Source organism: Zingiber officinale, chromosome 8B (assembly GCF_018446385.1).
Source record: "Zingiber officinale cultivar Zhangliang chromosome 8B, Zo_v1.1, whole genome shotgun sequence".
In the NCBI taxonomy this organism is placed as follows: domain Eukaryota; kingdom Viridiplantae; phylum Streptophyta; class Magnoliopsida; order Zingiberales; family Zingiberaceae; genus Zingiber; species Zingiber officinale.
This window is the reverse complement of record NC_056001.1, coordinates 22,235,142-22,251,879: the sequence shown is the minus strand read 5'-3', so window position 1 is coordinate 22,251,879 and position 16,738 is coordinate 22,235,142. Positions and strand designations below refer to the sequence as shown.

The 16,738-nt window shown below is 43.2% G+C and overlaps 1 protein-coding gene across 1 annotated transcript; it reads left to right on the top strand.

Moving 5' to 3' along the window:
- Window positions 1-655: 655 nt before the first annotated feature.
- LOC122013594 lies at window positions 656-4,254 on the top strand. Its single transcript, XM_042569850.1, has 3 exons — window positions 656-988; window positions 3,023-3,476; window positions 3,545-4,254. Exons 1-3 carry the CDS (start codon window positions 656-658, stop codon window positions 4,252-4,254), a joined length of 1,497 nt encoding a protein of 498 aa, XP_042425784.1.
- Window positions 4,255-16,738: the final 12,484 nt, after the last annotated feature.

The window sequence follows — 16,738 nt, the reverse complement described above, 5'->3', positions numbered from 1 at the left end:
GCGTTTCAACCAAGTGGCTATGGATATCCCCTCGGTCTCGTCCGAGATCATGATGAATGCCTTCACCCAGGGGCCCACTGAAAGAGACTTCTTTCAGTCACTCATCAAGAAGCTACCCCGGGACTTCGACCACATGCTGAAAAAGGCCAACGGATACATCAATGTGGAAGAAGCCCAGGTGGCCAAAAGAAAGGAGGCGCCGATTGATCATTCGGCGATGACCGAGAGTCGACCGGCTAACAACCATCTGCCATCCAAGGGGTCGAGGGCTGAAGGAGCACGACTGCACTAAGAGACCCGGGCGCACGCGATACAGCATGTGGCGTCCGATCGGCCCAAGGCGTCGAAGGGCAAGGTATGGACGCCCATATTTTGTTCATTCCACCAGTCGGCAACGCACAACTCATGGGATTGCCGAGGATTGATGCCAATCGTCAGTTGACCAACCCCAAGGGGATATCGCCGTCTCTCCCCATCTTCTGATCGACGGGATCGTCGCCGCTCAACCGAGCGACAAGAAGAAAGAAGGGAGCCCGAGCGCCATCACCATCAGCGGAGGGAGGAAACCGATCCTTCCAAGATCTTGACCGAGCGAAATAGGTCGTCTGCTCGGGAAGAGGAAAATAGGAACAACGCTTCTCAGGGAGAGATAGGCATGATCGCTGGAGGGCCGACCGGCGATGACTCCAACCGAGCTCGGAAGTTGTACGCTCAGGGGTTAAAGATCCATACCGTAGGGTACAGCAAGGAGAAGGCCGAAGAGCCTCAGATCAGCTTCGGCCCCAGCTATCTGGAAGGGGTTGAAATCCCTCATGATGATGCTTTGATCATCCGAACGGTGATCGCCAACCACACCATTCACCGGACCTTCGTCGTCACGGGGAGTTCGGTGAACATCATTTTTAAGAAGGCATTTGATCAATTGCAGATTGATCGCAATGAGCTACTGCCCATGGCGACCTCACTTTACGGATTCACAGGCAATGAGGTTTTGCCGATCGGCCAAGCAAGGTTGGCCATCTCGCTGGGAGAAGAGCCGTTGAGGAGCACCCGGACCACCAACTTCATAGTGGTGGATGCACCATCAACCTACAACGTTATTTTGGACCGACCAGCTCTCAACAAATTTCAGGCGGCAGTATCCACTTACTACCAGAAGATAAAGTTCCAGTGGACGACCAGGTAGGCGAGGTCAAGGGTGACCAACTGGCCGCTCAACGTTGTTATGTGGAAATGGTCAAAATCGAGGCCAAGGACACTCGGAAGACTCCATGGCTAGAGGTAAATGCTATCACCGAAAAACCTCCCACTCTAATATATAAAGAAAAGGAGGAGGTTCAGATCCACCCGAGCCAGTCGGAAGCCATGACCTTCGTTGTCGTCGACCTGGAAGAAGAAAAGAAGGCAGAGCTGATCGCATGCCTCAAACAGAATCATGATGTGTTCGCTTGGTCGACACATGAGCTGCCCGACATCTCCCCAAGTGTGTCCCAGCACGAGCTTCATGTCCGATCGGACGCTCGGCCGGTCAAACAAAGAAAAAGGGATTTCAGCGCGGAGTAGAACTTGATTATCTGGGTGGAGATAGAAAAGCTATTGGAGGTCGACCATATCAGGGAAGTCTAATTCCCGAGCTAGCTAGCCAATGTGATGCCAGTCTCCAAGCCGGGTAACAAATGACGGGTCTGCATCAACTTCCGTGACTTAAACAAGGTATGCCCGAAGGACTTCTATCCGCTGCCCAGGATAGATCAACTGGTGGACTCGACAGCGGGCTGTGAGCTGATCTGCATGCTCAACGCATATCAAGGATACCATCAGATGTTGCTCGCCCGCGAGGACCAAGAGAAGGTCAACTTCATCACGGTCGACGGAACATACTGCTATAACATCATGTCGTTTGGACTCAAGAACGTCGGAGCCACCTACCAAAGGCTAATGAATAAAGTGTTTCGATGACAGATCGACCGTAATATGGAGGTATACGTCGATGACATAGTCATCAAATCCCTCCAAGCTGCTGACCTATGCATGGATATTAAGGAAACCTGTCGGACGCTAAAGGCATATGGAATAAAGTTGAATCCGAGAAAGTGTCTGTGTCGGCGCAAAGAGTGGTCGCTTCCTAGGCTACACCGTCACCAAGCGGGGCATTGAAGCCAATCCTAACAAGGTCCACGCTTTGCAGAACATGCCTCCATCTCGAAATTTGAAGGAAGCTCAGAGGTTGACTAGTTGGATCACGACGTTGTCCCGGTTCATATCCAAGTCATCTGATCGAAGCCTGTCATTTTTTAAGATATTGCACCGAGCCACAAAATTCCAATGGGATGTTGAGTGTGACCGAGCGCTAGAGAAGTTGAAGGAGTATTTGAGCTCACTACCTGTGTTAGCCAAGCCAGTCGCGGGTGAGTTGCTCTGGATATATTTGTTATCCAACGAACATGTTGTTTGATTGCCTCTGGTCAAGAAGAACGGCTAAGATCAGTAACCTATATATTTTTTGAGCCATATATTGAAGGATGTTGAATCTTGCTACACCGGTCTCGAAAAATTGGCCTAAGAACTGGTACTCACCACGCCGAGGCTTCGTCCATACTTCCTTGCACGCTCAATAATAGTGATGACCAACAGCACTTTGGGGAGGGTTCTCCTCAATCCCGAGGCGTCCGGGCGGCTGATCAAGTGGACAACCGAACTTAGCGAGTTCGACATCCAATATCAACCCCGAGCGGTGATCAAGGTTCAAGCTCTTGCGGATTTTGTCATAGAAGTCCAAAATGACAAGCCAGCAACCACGTGGAAGATATATATGGATGGTTTTTCCACTCAGCAGGGCAACGAGATCGGCTTAATCCTTATCTCACCTCGGGAAGATCGGATGCAGCTGTTTGTCCGGCTGGACTACTGAGATACTAACAACAAAGCAGAGTATGAGACATTGATAGCTGACCTGCAAGCGACTCGACACGTAGGAGCGGATAAAGTCCTCATTTACTCTGATTCCCAGCTTGCCTCCTAGCAACTACCCAGAGCCTTTGAAATAAGTAGCACACGACTAAGGCTCTATGCAGAGATTTTTGAAAAGCTGAAGGCCAACTTCCAGGAAGTGGTTATACATAAGATCCCCCGATCGGAGAACCAAGTGGTAGATGAGCTAGCGAAGCTGGCTAGTTCGCTATCGACGATCGTCGTAGGTCAGCCGATCGAGCAAGTCTCACTGGTGGCTCACATCGATTGTATGGAGAGAATCACCTTTCCGAACGACTGGAGGATGGCCCTGATAGAGTTCTTACATTCAGGAACTGCACCTGCCGATCCGGAGGATGCTCGCTTGATAAAGAAGAGGGTCGGCCGGTTCACGTTGATTGACGACCAGCTCTATAAGAAAGCCTTCTCCCGACCCCTACTCAAATGCGTCGGACCAGAAGATGTCGATTACATCCTGAATGAGGTGCACCAAGGCTCTTGTGGAGGTCATCCGGGCGGCCGCGCATTGGCCCAAAAAATACTTCTAGCTGGATACTTTTGGCCTACCCTCTAGGAGGATGCTGCTCGAACGGTTGCAACCTGCCTGTCTTGCCAGAAGTACCACAACATACAGCGCCGACCGAGGAGATGAAAGCGTCCACGGTATCATGCTCATTCGACCAATGGGGCATAGACATCGTGGGGCTTTTCCCTATGGCAACCGGTCATCAAAAGTTTCTACTGGTGGCGGTGGACTACTTCTCAAAGTGGGTAGAGGTCGAGCCGCTTGCAAGAATCACTGAGCGGATGGTCACCAAATTTATTTGGCAGAACATTATTTGCCAATTCGGAATCCCGCGCCGACTAGTGTCTGACAATGGAAGGCAGTTCGTCGGTCGGGAGCTCAAAGAATGGTGTGAAGGCTATGACATCCAACAATCCTTCACCTCGGTGGCCTACCCTCAAGGCAATGGGCAAGCGGAAGTCGCCAATCGAGAGATCCTTAGAGTCTTGCACGCTCGGCTCGACCACATGGGAGGTAGCAAGGTCGACGAGCTCCCCAGTGTGCTATGGGCTCTCCTCACGACTCTGAAAGAGGCGACCAGCATAACCCTATTTCAGTTGATATACGACGGTGAAGCAGTTGCCCCAGTCGAGGTCGGGGTAGAAGCTGATCGGGTGCAACACTACGACAAAAGGAATGCTGAACGGAGGTTGATGGAGCTCGACTTGGTGGACGAAGCAAGGGAAAAAGTAGTCATTTGGATAACGACCTACCGGTAGCGCATGAGGCAAAATTACAATCGGCCAGTGATCCCAAGGTCCTTCTTGTTGGATTGTATACTGAAAGCCTAAGCTTTGTAAACATTCATTATGAATAAAGAATCATATTTAGTCAAATTGTCTACATTTGTTTGTAGTTGTTCATTTAATTTATATTGTAGATAACATAGTATGTGGTGTCACATACAGAAGATGATGTTATCAGTACCTTATAAATTGTAAACAGTAGCTCACGACTAAAATGGAAAGGAACAAACCATTAGAAGGTCGTAGTGTAATTAGGTATTAGTTTATCTTGACTATATAATTACACTAGTACACTCAGAGTGTATTGAGTAGGATCATTAGAGGTCGTTTCTTTTATACTGACTTTATAAAGGAACAAAGACCTCAGTTATTATGGAAGTGTGTGCTCTTAATCCTAATATAATAACAAACACATATGTTTGATATTTATTCCTTTAATTTATCAATGGGTGAGATTTAGTTCGATGAATCAATAAACCCGATAAATTGGGAAATGGTATCACTTATAGTGTGTGTTGTTGATTATAGAAGGAAACTGTGTCCTAGAGATACTAGGTTGATAATGTCCCCAAGAGGAGCTCATAAGGATTGTCATGTTAAACCCTGCAGGTGGACTTAGTCCGACATGACGATAAGGTTGAGTGGTACTACTCTTGGACTTAGATATTAATTAAATGAGTTGTCAGTAACTCACTTAATTAATGGACATTCGATATCTTAAACACAGGGAGACTAACACACTCATAATAAGAAGGAGCCCAAAAATGTAATTTGGGATTGGTGCGGTAGTTCAATGATAGTTCTCTAGTGGAATGAATTATCATTGATAAAATTAAGTTGTGTGTTCGGGGCGAACACGGGATGCTTAATTTTATCGGGAGACCAAAACCAATTCCTCCTCTCGGTCCCTATCATAGCCTCTTATTTGTAGAGTTCTATACCCACCTATACCCACCTTCTATACCCACCCAATAGGGGCCGGCCAAGCTAGCTTGGGAACAAGCTAGGGTCGGCCTAGGTATGAATTTGGGTGGCCGGCCCTAGCTTGAACCCAAGCTAGTGGGGGCCGGCCAAATTAAATTAAAATGGAATTTTAATTTTAATTTTTATTATGTGGAAGAAATAATTTATTAAAGAGAATTTAAATTAAAATATCTCTCTTATAAAAGATCTACAAAAGATTAAAGAAAGAGATTAGATCTCTTTCCTTATTTGTAGATTGGTGAGATATTTTATTTTCTCTTTAAAATTATTCACATGTTGATAAAATTAAAATTATAGAAATTTCCTTTTATCAACCATGAAGAGATTTTTAAAGAGAAATTTTATTTTTTAAAATTTCCGAAAATAAATTAGGAAGTTTTAATTGTTGATTGAAACTTGTCCAATTTGTTCTCCAATGATGTGGCCGGCCAATGTAGGTTTATTTGGGAAATTTTATTTTATTTTTCTCAATTAAATCATGTCAAGGAAATTGAGGAAATTTTATTGTAATTAAATTTCCTAATTTGCCTAGGCCAAGGAATATAAAAGAAGGGGTGAGGATGCCTTCATGAGATACAACCTCTATTATTTTCTCTCCCTCTTTTCCTTGGTGTTGTGGCCGGCCATCATCTCTTCTCTTCTTCCTCTTTGTGGTGGCCGAAACTTTCTATTGCTTGGAGCTCTTGTGGAGGCCGGATACTACTTGGAGAAGAAGAAGAAGAAGGAGAGGAAGCTTGCATCTCTTAGAGCTTGGTTGGTGTTTTTCTTCTTCCTTGGTGAAGCTTTCTTGTTTTGGCCGAACCTAGCTAGGAGGAGAAGAAGGTGCTTGGTGGTTTCTCATCTCGGAAGATCGTTGCCCACACAACGTCCGAGGTTAGAAGAGGAATACGGTAGAAGATCAAGAGGTTTTTCTACAAGGTATAACTAGTAATTTTTCTTTCCGCATCATGCTAGTTATTTATGGAAATAATACCAAATACAAGAGGCTTACGTTCTAGAATTTCGAATATGTTTTTCGATATTGTGTTCTTTTGTTTTTTCTTTTCCTTGTGATTTGATTGTTCTCTTTGGTTAACCTAAAGTTATTTTAGGAAATTAAATATTAGATTTCTATAAAAGATTTTGTCTAGTCGGTGGTGGTTGCTCTCATATCCAAGAAGGCCATGTGCCTCGCCACGTCAGTACTGGGAACCAATTATGGAAATTAATATTTAATGGAATTAATAACTTAAGGAGACTTGGGTCGAACGTGTTAAGTTCCGCAGGAGATCCAAGTCAAAACCTAAAAGAACAAATAGATTAAGTTTTGGATCAAACGTGTTAAGTTCGCGATCGATCAAAAATTTAATTTAAAAGAACACATGGTAGCTAGGAAAAGGTTCGACCTTTGTACAAAATTTTTGTACAGTGGAACCTATAGGTTTTTCGAGTAGCAACCAACAATTGGTATCGAGCTAGGGTTTTGCCTCGTATTTGGTATTTAGTTTAATTATGCATATGTCATACATAATTTAGGCGAGTTAATAGTAGGATGTGCTAACTTTGTGGATCGGATCTAACTATTATGGCTTTTAGTTATTATGTGTGATTGGACCCTGGACATGTCAAGGGCATTTATATGTGTGCATGATTGTATTAAAATACAACAGGAGTTGATTTAGTTTTATTAGGATTTTATTTTGATCTAGATACATGTACATTCCTTTTATGGAATATAGGATCAAAATGTAAATTCTATTTATGTCGCGGATCGAATCTTGCAAAGCGTGGAACCTTCAAAGGACCAGAGGCGCAGCGGAACTAGGAGCAAGATGGATGCGACAGCTAGACCCGGTGGCGGTGGCCAAATATGGCAGCAGCTTGGGATGACAACACACGGAGGACAACTAGAGACAAAAGCCATAATAGTTGAAAATTAGTTTCTCTATTTATTGCTTTTATATTGTGCTGTGTGTGCATGTTAGTTTACAAGTAAAGTAGGCTAGCATAGTTAAAATTCCTCATTTATAAATAACTAAGTGGGAGAGGAAATTTTAAATAAATCCCATGGTCTCCATTACTGGTTTGTAAGTGATGCAAACAAGCTTGCGCGTTGGCTCTGAGTGCCTTCCTCCATAACGGATGAGCTTGTTTGCGGATCACTAGAACAGACTTCCATTTTTGGATGACTATAGGAAGTTAATTAAGAGCATGTGATCTTCCCCAACGGAAGGGGCATAATCTTATTAATGGACTTAGTGTCAAGTAATGGTGTACACTTAGACACATCTAATAGTATCCTCCCCAATGGAGTCACTGCTATTATTTGTGTGACCAAATAATACCAACTATTAATTTTATTTGTCAAAAGTTAGGTTGACAAGATAATAAAATTAATGGGTTAAAACCCTCCTTTACAAATGTTGAATTTGTATACGTCCACACTAACGTGACATACAAAATTCACGGTGTTATGAGGTGTTGGTTAATTTAAAATAGTATTGTTTGAGGAATCAATATTATTCTAAATTTAGAGTTCTGACCAAAAGTTATTTGTGATTCTTAGGATGACTTTCAACCCACTGTCCATCATACTTCAACAAAATAGACTTACTGGACCTAATTGCACAGATTGGAAAAGGAAGCTGGACATTGTTCTGACTGCTGAAAGCTATAAATTTGTACTGACTGAACCTTGTCCTGATGCACCCACTGGTGAATCTACCCAAGAGGAGATTGAATATCATAAGAGATGGGTAAAGGCAGATGAGATGGCACGGTGTTACATTTTGGCTTCAATGTCAAATGTATTGCAACATCAAGATCAAGATTTACCAACAACTTATGATATTATGAACAATCTCAAGGAACTCTTTGGTCATCGGATAGGGCTTCTAGACAAGAAGCTATGAGAAAGATAATGACCACCATGCAAGAGGGTACTCCTGGAAGGGATCATATCCTAAAGATGATGGCTTATCCGAACGAAATCGATCCTTGGAGGAGAAATTGATGGAAACCAAGATCGATATGATCCTCCAAGCGCTACCTAGAAGTTTTGAGCGGTTCCGTTTGAACTATAATATGAATAAGAGGATTTATTCATTGGGGAACTACTAACAGAACTTGCAGCAGAAGGATTATTTCGTCATAATTCTCAAATTCACTTTCTTTGAAAATGGTTCTACTTCTAAACCAAGAGGAAAGAAGAAGAAGAAACAAGTGGCTCAAGAAAGAAAGTGAATAAATCTCAGAGTCACGGGATTTAAAGTCGGAGTGAAGAAGTCAAGGGCAAGTGCTTCATCTATAAGCAGGCACAAGGCGGACTGTCCTCGTAGGAACCAAAACAAAGGTATATCTCATGCTCTAGTTGTTGAAACATGTTTAGCGGTGTTATCTACCAGCACCTGGTGTGTAGATACGGGAGCCACTGATCATGTCTGCAATTCCTTGCAGGGGTTCCAGGAAACCCGACGACTATCTGAAGGGGAGATTACCGTCTACATGGGCAATGCTACTAAGGTGGCAGCTGTTGCAGTGGGAGACGTCTACTTATCTTTTAGTAGAAATAAAAATTTGATTTTAAGAAATTGTCTTTATGTACCCAGTTTTAGAAAGAATTTAATTTCGGTTTCTAAACTGTTTTTAGATGGATATTCAGTTTCTTTCAGTAACGATGTAGTTATTAAAAGAAATAAAGTGATTATCTGTTCTGGTGCATTAGTTGGCAATTTGTATACTTTAAATCCAATTTCTTCCACAAAGCAAAACATGGAAATTTATAACTCATCTTCTAATTCTAATAAGAGAAAAGAACCTTCGGAAATGAACCAAGCATATCTTTGGCATCTAAGGCTTGGTCATATTAACTTAAGTAGGATTCAGAGGCTTATAGCCGATGGACTTTTGAGTTCATTAGAGTTGGAAAATTTTCCAACTTGTGAATCCTGCTTAGAAGGTAAAATGACCAAAAGGTCGTTCAAGGCCAAGGGGTATAGAGCCAAAGAAGTGTTAGAATTGGTTCACTCTGATTTGTGTGGTCCTATGTCTGTCCAAGCGAGAGGAGGTTTTGAATATTTTGTCTCTTTCATAGACGATTATTCAAGATACGGATACATTTACCTAATGCGCCGCAAGTCTGAGTGCTTTGATAAGTTCAAAGAATACAAGGCTGATGTGGAGAAACGATTAGGTAAAAGTATCAAGACACTACGATCTGATCGTGGTGGCGAATACCTCTTAGGAGAGTTTAGGAATTACTTATCAGAGGCTGGGATTCAATCCCAATTGTCTGCACCTGGAACACCCCAACAGAATGGTGTAGCAGAACGAAGGAATAGGACTCTTATGGAGATGGTTAGATCGATGATGGGTTATTCAGAATTACCAAATTCGTTTTCGGGATATGCTCTGGAAACAACAGTATACGTTCTGAACTTAGTACCTTCTAAATCAGTTTCTTCTACTCCCATAGAATTGTGGAATGGGCGAAAACCCAGTCTAAGACATATTCGGATTTGGGGTAGTCCAGCACATGTGCTAAAACCAGATGCTGATAAGTTAGAATCTCGTACAGAAGTTCGCGTGTTTGTAGGATATCCCAAAGGAACGAAAAGAGGTTTATTTTATAGTCTTAAAGACCAGAAGGTCATTGTTAGCACCAATGCCCAGTTTTTAGAAGAAGACTATATAATGGATCACAAGCCCAGTAGTAAAGTTGTTTTAGAAGAACTTAGAGAGGGCATGTCTACTTCAGTACCAAGACAAGATGAAGTACCACAAGAGACTGCAACACGTGTCACACATGATACACAACCACGGAGAGTGCCTCGTCGTAGTGGGAGGGTTGTAAAGGACCTGATAGATTCATATTTTGGGAGAGTCTTGGACTTGATCCGGGTAAACATGAACCTGATCCAGGACATATGAAGCACTCCAAGATATAGATGCGGCATCTTGGCAAAAGGCAATGAATTAAAATAGAGTCTATGTACTCTAATAAGGTGTGGGAGCTTGTAGAACCACACGATGGTATAAAAGTCGTTGGATGCAAGTGGATCTACAAAAGGAAAAGAGGGATGACGGAAGGTAGAAACCTTCAAAGCTAGGCTTGTTGCGAAGGGTACACTTAGAAAGAGGGAATCGATTATGAGGAAACCTTTTCACCGGAGCCATGCTTAAGTCTATCCGGATACTCTTATCCATTCTTTTCATATGGATTATGAGATTTGGCAAATGGATGTCAAGACTTTCCTTAATGTAAGTCTTGAAGAGAACATCCATATGAAGCAACCGAAGGGTTCATTGAAAAGACAAAGAGCATCTAGTGTGCAAGCTCAATCGGTCCATTTATGGACTAAAGCAACTTCAAGATCTTGGAACATCCGGTTTAATGAAGTAATCCAATCATATGGATTTATTCAAAGTCCGGATGAATCTTGTGTATATAAGAAGTGTAACGAAAGCGTGGTGGTATTTCTTGTACTATACGTAGATGATATTTTGTTAATTGGCAACAATGTCAAGGTATTATCGAGGCGTAAGGGTATGGTTGTCCAAACAATTTGATATGAAGGACTTAGGAGATTGTGCACACATTCTTGGGATCAAAGTTATAAGGGATCGTAAGAAAAGAATGTTGTGTCTATCCCAAGCTTCATATATAGATACAATCCTTGCTCGTTTTAGCATGCAGATTCCAAGAAAGGTTTCTTACCTTTTAGACATGGAGTAGCTCTATCTAAAGAGATGTCTCCAAAGACATCAAAGAGATAGAGGACATGAAAGCAGTTCCTTATGCTTGGTGTAGGAAGCCTAATGTATGCAATGCTATGCACGAGACGATATTTGTTTTGCTGTGGGCATGGTCAGTAGATATCTAACCGGACAAGGACATTGGACTGCGGTAAAGCATATATTAAAGTACCGAGAAGGACTAGAGATTATATGCTAGTTTATCAAGCAGACGATTTGCTCCCTGTGGGTCACATGGATTGATTTCAATCGATAGGGATATGATAAGTCTACATCAGGCTATGTGTTTACTTTAGGAGGTGGAGCCATTGCATGGAGGAGTGTTAAGCAGAAATGCGTTTTGGACTCAACCATGGAAGCAGAGTATGTAGCAGCCTCTGAGGCAGCTAAAGAAGCAGTATGGCTCAGGAACTTTCTAATGGACTTAGATGTGATTCCTGGTTTGTCCAAAATCATCACAATTTATTGTGATAATAGCGGTGCAGTTGCAAACTCGAAGGAACCACGAGCCCATAAGGCAAGTAAACATATAGAGCGCAAGTACCACCTGATACGAGATATCGTGAAGCGAGGAGAAGTTGTCATCGCCAAGATTGCATCGGCGGATAACCGGCAAATCCTTTCACTAAGGCCCTTAAAGCTTTCGATCGGCATGTGGAGGGAATGAGAATCAGATGTATGGTAGAAGATATGGCAGCTTAGTCATTAGTATAAGTGGGAGATTGTTGGATTGTATACTGAAAGCCTAAGCTTTGTAAACATTCATTATGAATAAAGAATCACATTTGGTCAAATTGTCTACATTTGTTTGTAGTTGTTCATTTAATTTATATTGTAGATAACATAGTATGTGGTGTCACATACAGAAGATGATGTTATCAGTACCTTATAAATTGTAAACAGTAGCTCACGACTAAAATGGAAAGGAACAAACCATTAGAAGGTCGTAGTGTAATTAGGTATTAGTTTATCTTGACTATATAATTACACTAGTACACTCAGAGTGTATTGAGTAGGATCATTAGAGGTCGTTTCTTTTATACTGACTTTATAAAGGAACAAAGACCTCAGTTATTATGGAAGTGTGTGCTCTTAATCCTAATATAATAACAAACACATATGTTTGATATTTATTCCTTTAATTTATCAATGGGTGAGATTTAGTTCGATGAATCAATAAACCCGATAAGTTGGGAAATGGTATCACTTATAGTGTGTGTTGTTGATTATAGAAGGAAACTGTGTCCTAGAGATACTAGGTTGATAATGTCCCCAAGAGGAGCTCATAAGGATTGTCATGTTAAACCCTACAGGTGGACTTAGTCCGACATGACGATAAGGTTGAGTGGTACTACTCTTGGACTTAGATATTAATTAAATGAGTTGTCAGTAACTCACTTAATTAATGGACATTCGATATCTTAAACACAGGGAGACTAACACACTCATAATAAGAAGGAGCCCAAAATGTAATTTGGGATTGGTGCGGTAGTTCAATGATAGTTCTCTAGTGGAATGAATTATCATTGATAAAATTAAGTTGTGTGTTGGGCGAACGGGATGCTTAATTTTATCGGGAGACCAAAACCAATTCCTCCTCTCGGTCCCTATCGTAGCCTCTTATTTGTAGAGTTCTATACCCACCTATACCCACCTTCTAGACCCACCCAATAGGGGTCGGCCAAGCTAGCTTGGGAAACAAGCTAGGGCCGGTATATTATTGGGTGGCCGGCCCTAGCTTGAACCCAAGCTAGTGGGGGCCGGCCAAATTAAATTAAAATGGAATTTTAATTTTAATTTTTATTATGTGGAAGAAATAATTTATTAAAGAGAATTTAAATTAAAATATCTCTTTTATAAAAGATCTACAAAAGATTAAAGAAAGAGATTAGATCTCTTTCCTTATTTGTAGATTGGTGAGATATTTTATTTTCTCTTTAAAATTATTCACATGTTGATAAAATTAAAATTATAGAAATTTCCTTTTATCAACCATGAAGAGATTTTTAAAGAGAAATTTTATTTTTTAAAATTTCCGAAAATAAATTAGGAAGTTTTAATTGTTGATTGAAACTTGTCCAATTTGTTCTCCAATGATGTGGCCGGCCAATGTAGGTTTATTTGGGAAATTTTATTTTATTTTTCTCAATTAAATCATGTCAAGGAAATTGAGGAAATTTTATTGTAATTAAATTTCCTAATTTGCCTAGGCCAAGGAATATAAAAGAAGGGGTGATGGTGCCTTCATGAGATACAACCTCTATTATTTTCTCTCCCTCTTTTCCTTGGTGTTGTGGCCGGCCATCATCTCTTCTCTTCTTCCTCTTTGTGGTGGCCGAAACTTTCTATTGCTTGGAGCTCTTGTGGAGGCCGGATACTACTTGGAGAAGAAGAAGAAGAAGGAGAGGAAGCTTGCATCTCTTAGAGCTTGGTTGGTGTTTTTCTTCTTCCTTGGTGAAGCTTTCTTGTTTTGGCCGAACCATGCTAGGAGGAGAAGAAGGTGCTTGGTGGTTTCTCATCTCGGAAGATCGTTGCCCACACAACGTCCGAGGTTAGAAGAGGAATACGGTAGAAGATCAAGAGGTTTTTCTACAAGGTATAACTAGTAATTTTTCTTTCCGCATCATGCTAGTTATTTATGGAAATAATACCAAATACAAGAGGCTTACGTTCTAGAATTTCGAATATGTTTTTCGATATTGTGTTCTTTTGTTTTTTCTTTTCCTTGTGATTTGATTGTTCTCTTTGGTTAGCCTAAAGTTATTTTAGGAAATTAAATATTAGATTTCTATAAAAGGTTTTGTCTAGTCGGTGGTGGTTGCTCCCATATCCAAGAAGGCCATGTGCCTCGCCACGTCAGTACTGGGAACCAATTATGGAAATTAATATTTAATGGAATTAATAACTTAAGGAGACTTGGGTCGAACGTGTTAAGTTCCGCAGGAGATCCAAGTCAAAACCTAAAAGAACAAATAGATTAAGTTTTGGATCAAACGTGTTAAGTTCCGCAGGCGATCCAAAATTTAATTTAAAAGAACACATGATAGCTAGGAAAAGGTTCAGACCTTTGTACAAAATTTTTGTACAGTGGAACCTATAGGTTTTCCGAGTAGCAACCAACACTTCTAAGTCGGCGACCTCGTCTGGAAGAAAGTGAAGCCGGTCGGTAACGTCCCAAGCTCGAGGCACCATGGGCGGGACTGTTCAAGGTCGTGCGTAAGCTCCGTTCGGGCGCCTACTATTTGGAGGACGAAGAAGGGAGGCAGCTTGAGAGACCCTGGAGCGCGAATCATCTTCAACCCTACAGGGTTGGATGAGATGTGCACAAGTGAATCATGTATTTCGTAGCTGTTGTATGTTTGCCGAATGTAGGGTAAAGTTTGAATGAAAAATCAAAGGCCTCTTTTAAGTGCATCTCTCTCAACGGTTGAGCGGCGACCTTAAACCCGGGTGCGAGTGCATGTCAACCGTCAAGCGACAACGTTAAACGCGTGTCTCCGCCAACCGTCGAGCGACGACATTAAACACGTGTCTCCAACAACCGTCGAGCGGCGACGTTAATCCTGTGGCTTTGCCAACCGTCGAGCGGCGACGTTAAACGCGTGTCTCCACCAACCGTCGAGCGGCGACGTTAAATGCGTGTCTCTGCCAACCGTCGAGCGGCGACGTTAAACGCGTGTCTCCACCAACCGTCGAGCGGCGATGTTAAACGCGTGTCTCTGCCAACTATCGAGCGGCGATGTTAAACGCGTGTCTCTACCAACCGTCGAGCGATAACGTTTAACGCGTGTCTCCAACAACGGTCGAGCTGCGACCTTAAACCCTCGTCTCCATCAACGGTCGAGCGGCGACCTTAAACCCTCGTCTCCATCAATTGTCGAGCGGCGATCTTAAACACGGGTCTGCTTCGAATTGTCAAGTGGCGACGTTAAACCCGGGGCTTCATCAAATAACCAAGCGGCAACGATAAGACTGGAATCTACGCGGGCTGTCTAACGGCTGACTACGAGTAAGGGTTGCCCAAGTCCCCAAATTCGTAGATGAACGACCCATTTGGGAGAATGTACCAAAATACTTCAAGCTCCATGACTTGAAAAGAAAGGCGAATCGAGCAGACGCGCATACAAGCCACGACTGAGAGGAGGAGTTATGGGGCTACAATACAACCAAAGGAAGATCAAAAAGCAAACACAATAAAGAAAAAGTTCCGCCAAACGACCAAGGATGCATTAATACTTCAAAATTTACAAAGGGGAGATTACAAAGATAGAGCCATTAGTCTCACTCTAGGTAATCTAGTACGTCGTCAGGTAGGGCGACTGTCAGCTTATCCCGGCTTATGACCTTACTGGTCACAGCAGCCGGCAGGTGGCCCCCCTCGCGAAGCTGACCGATCGTCCCTTCGATCGCCAAGTCGAATAGTCGAAGAGCCCAATCAGTGAATCTGTCGTAGAATGTGTCCGAATGGAGGTAGGCTTGCTTTATGGTTTCAAACCTACTCCCTTCGGCATCCTGGTAAACCGCAGCGCCGCGCGGGATCCCTCCAGCTCATCCTTGACGGCGGCTAGCACGGCATCCTTAGAGGCCATTAGATCATGGAGGGACTTTTCTTCGGTCGAGTGACTGTTCCGCTCGACTACCAAAAAATCTTCGGCCTCCTTGAGCTTCTGGGCCAGGCTCCGGGCCTCCTTGTTCTTTAGTTCAAGGTCATCGATGGTCTGTTGCTTCCTATCAATGGCCGACTCTATCTTCTTGTCGAAGGTGGTGACCTGTTTGTTGCCCTCATCAAACCTAGACTCCATGGTAGTGTACCAGAGCCCGGGGATGGAGGCTGACGACTGTGAGGAGCTAGCCATTATGAAAACAGACGAAAAAAGGGGCTGGAAGGAAGAAAGGCGGATTGAGCAAGGAAAGGTGGCCACTAGAAGATCACCGGAACGGCGGAAAGTAGAATGCTCGAAAGAAAAGGTGACGGGGAAGATAACTTATTGAGAAAAAGAGGGGCCGCCGGAAAAGGGGAACGGAGGATCGCCAGAGAACAAAGTGCGCAGAAGCACGGAAGTCATAAACACAACAACGAAAGCGTGGAAAAGGCGGTGACGCAGCGGGCTCATATACCCCGAGCTCGGTCCATCAGAGTCATCCAATCTAGGTCGCGGAAACCTAGGATAGGATCTCGCCGTTGAATTCAAACCGCTAAGCGTCGCAATCAATGCATGTCACGTCAAGCGTGCAGCGGCAGTGGACATGACACGTGGCATGCTACTCCGGGTTAACAGTTAATGCAGCCATGGGAACTTGTTCTGCCTTAATGAGAGGGGATTTGTATGATTCCCAAGAAATCGGGGTGAGGTCAGCATAGCCCGCGCTCGCCTGAGACAGCTCGAGGAAAAAGTTCTACAAGTGCAAACCTTTGTCTGTCCAATCGGATCGAGGGAGCGTGCTTGTGACCAAGAGACAAGCTTCAAAAGGGCGATCGACGAGGATCAGACCTATCCTGATCGGAGTCCATGCAGTGACGAAGGTCGCTTGGGAGGGAATCTGCTCATATAATGGTCCAGTCAATCGAACTACAACCTCCTTCGACTAGACTTGAAGGGGAGGCTTGTGATGCGGTGATGATGAGGGGCCCCACCCTGCTGTCACGGTGGAGGTCAATGGAGGTCAAAGTCAAGACGGTCAACAGATAGATGGCCTTAGCTGGTCGGATGGACGGTCTTGGTCGATCGGGCGAGGCATA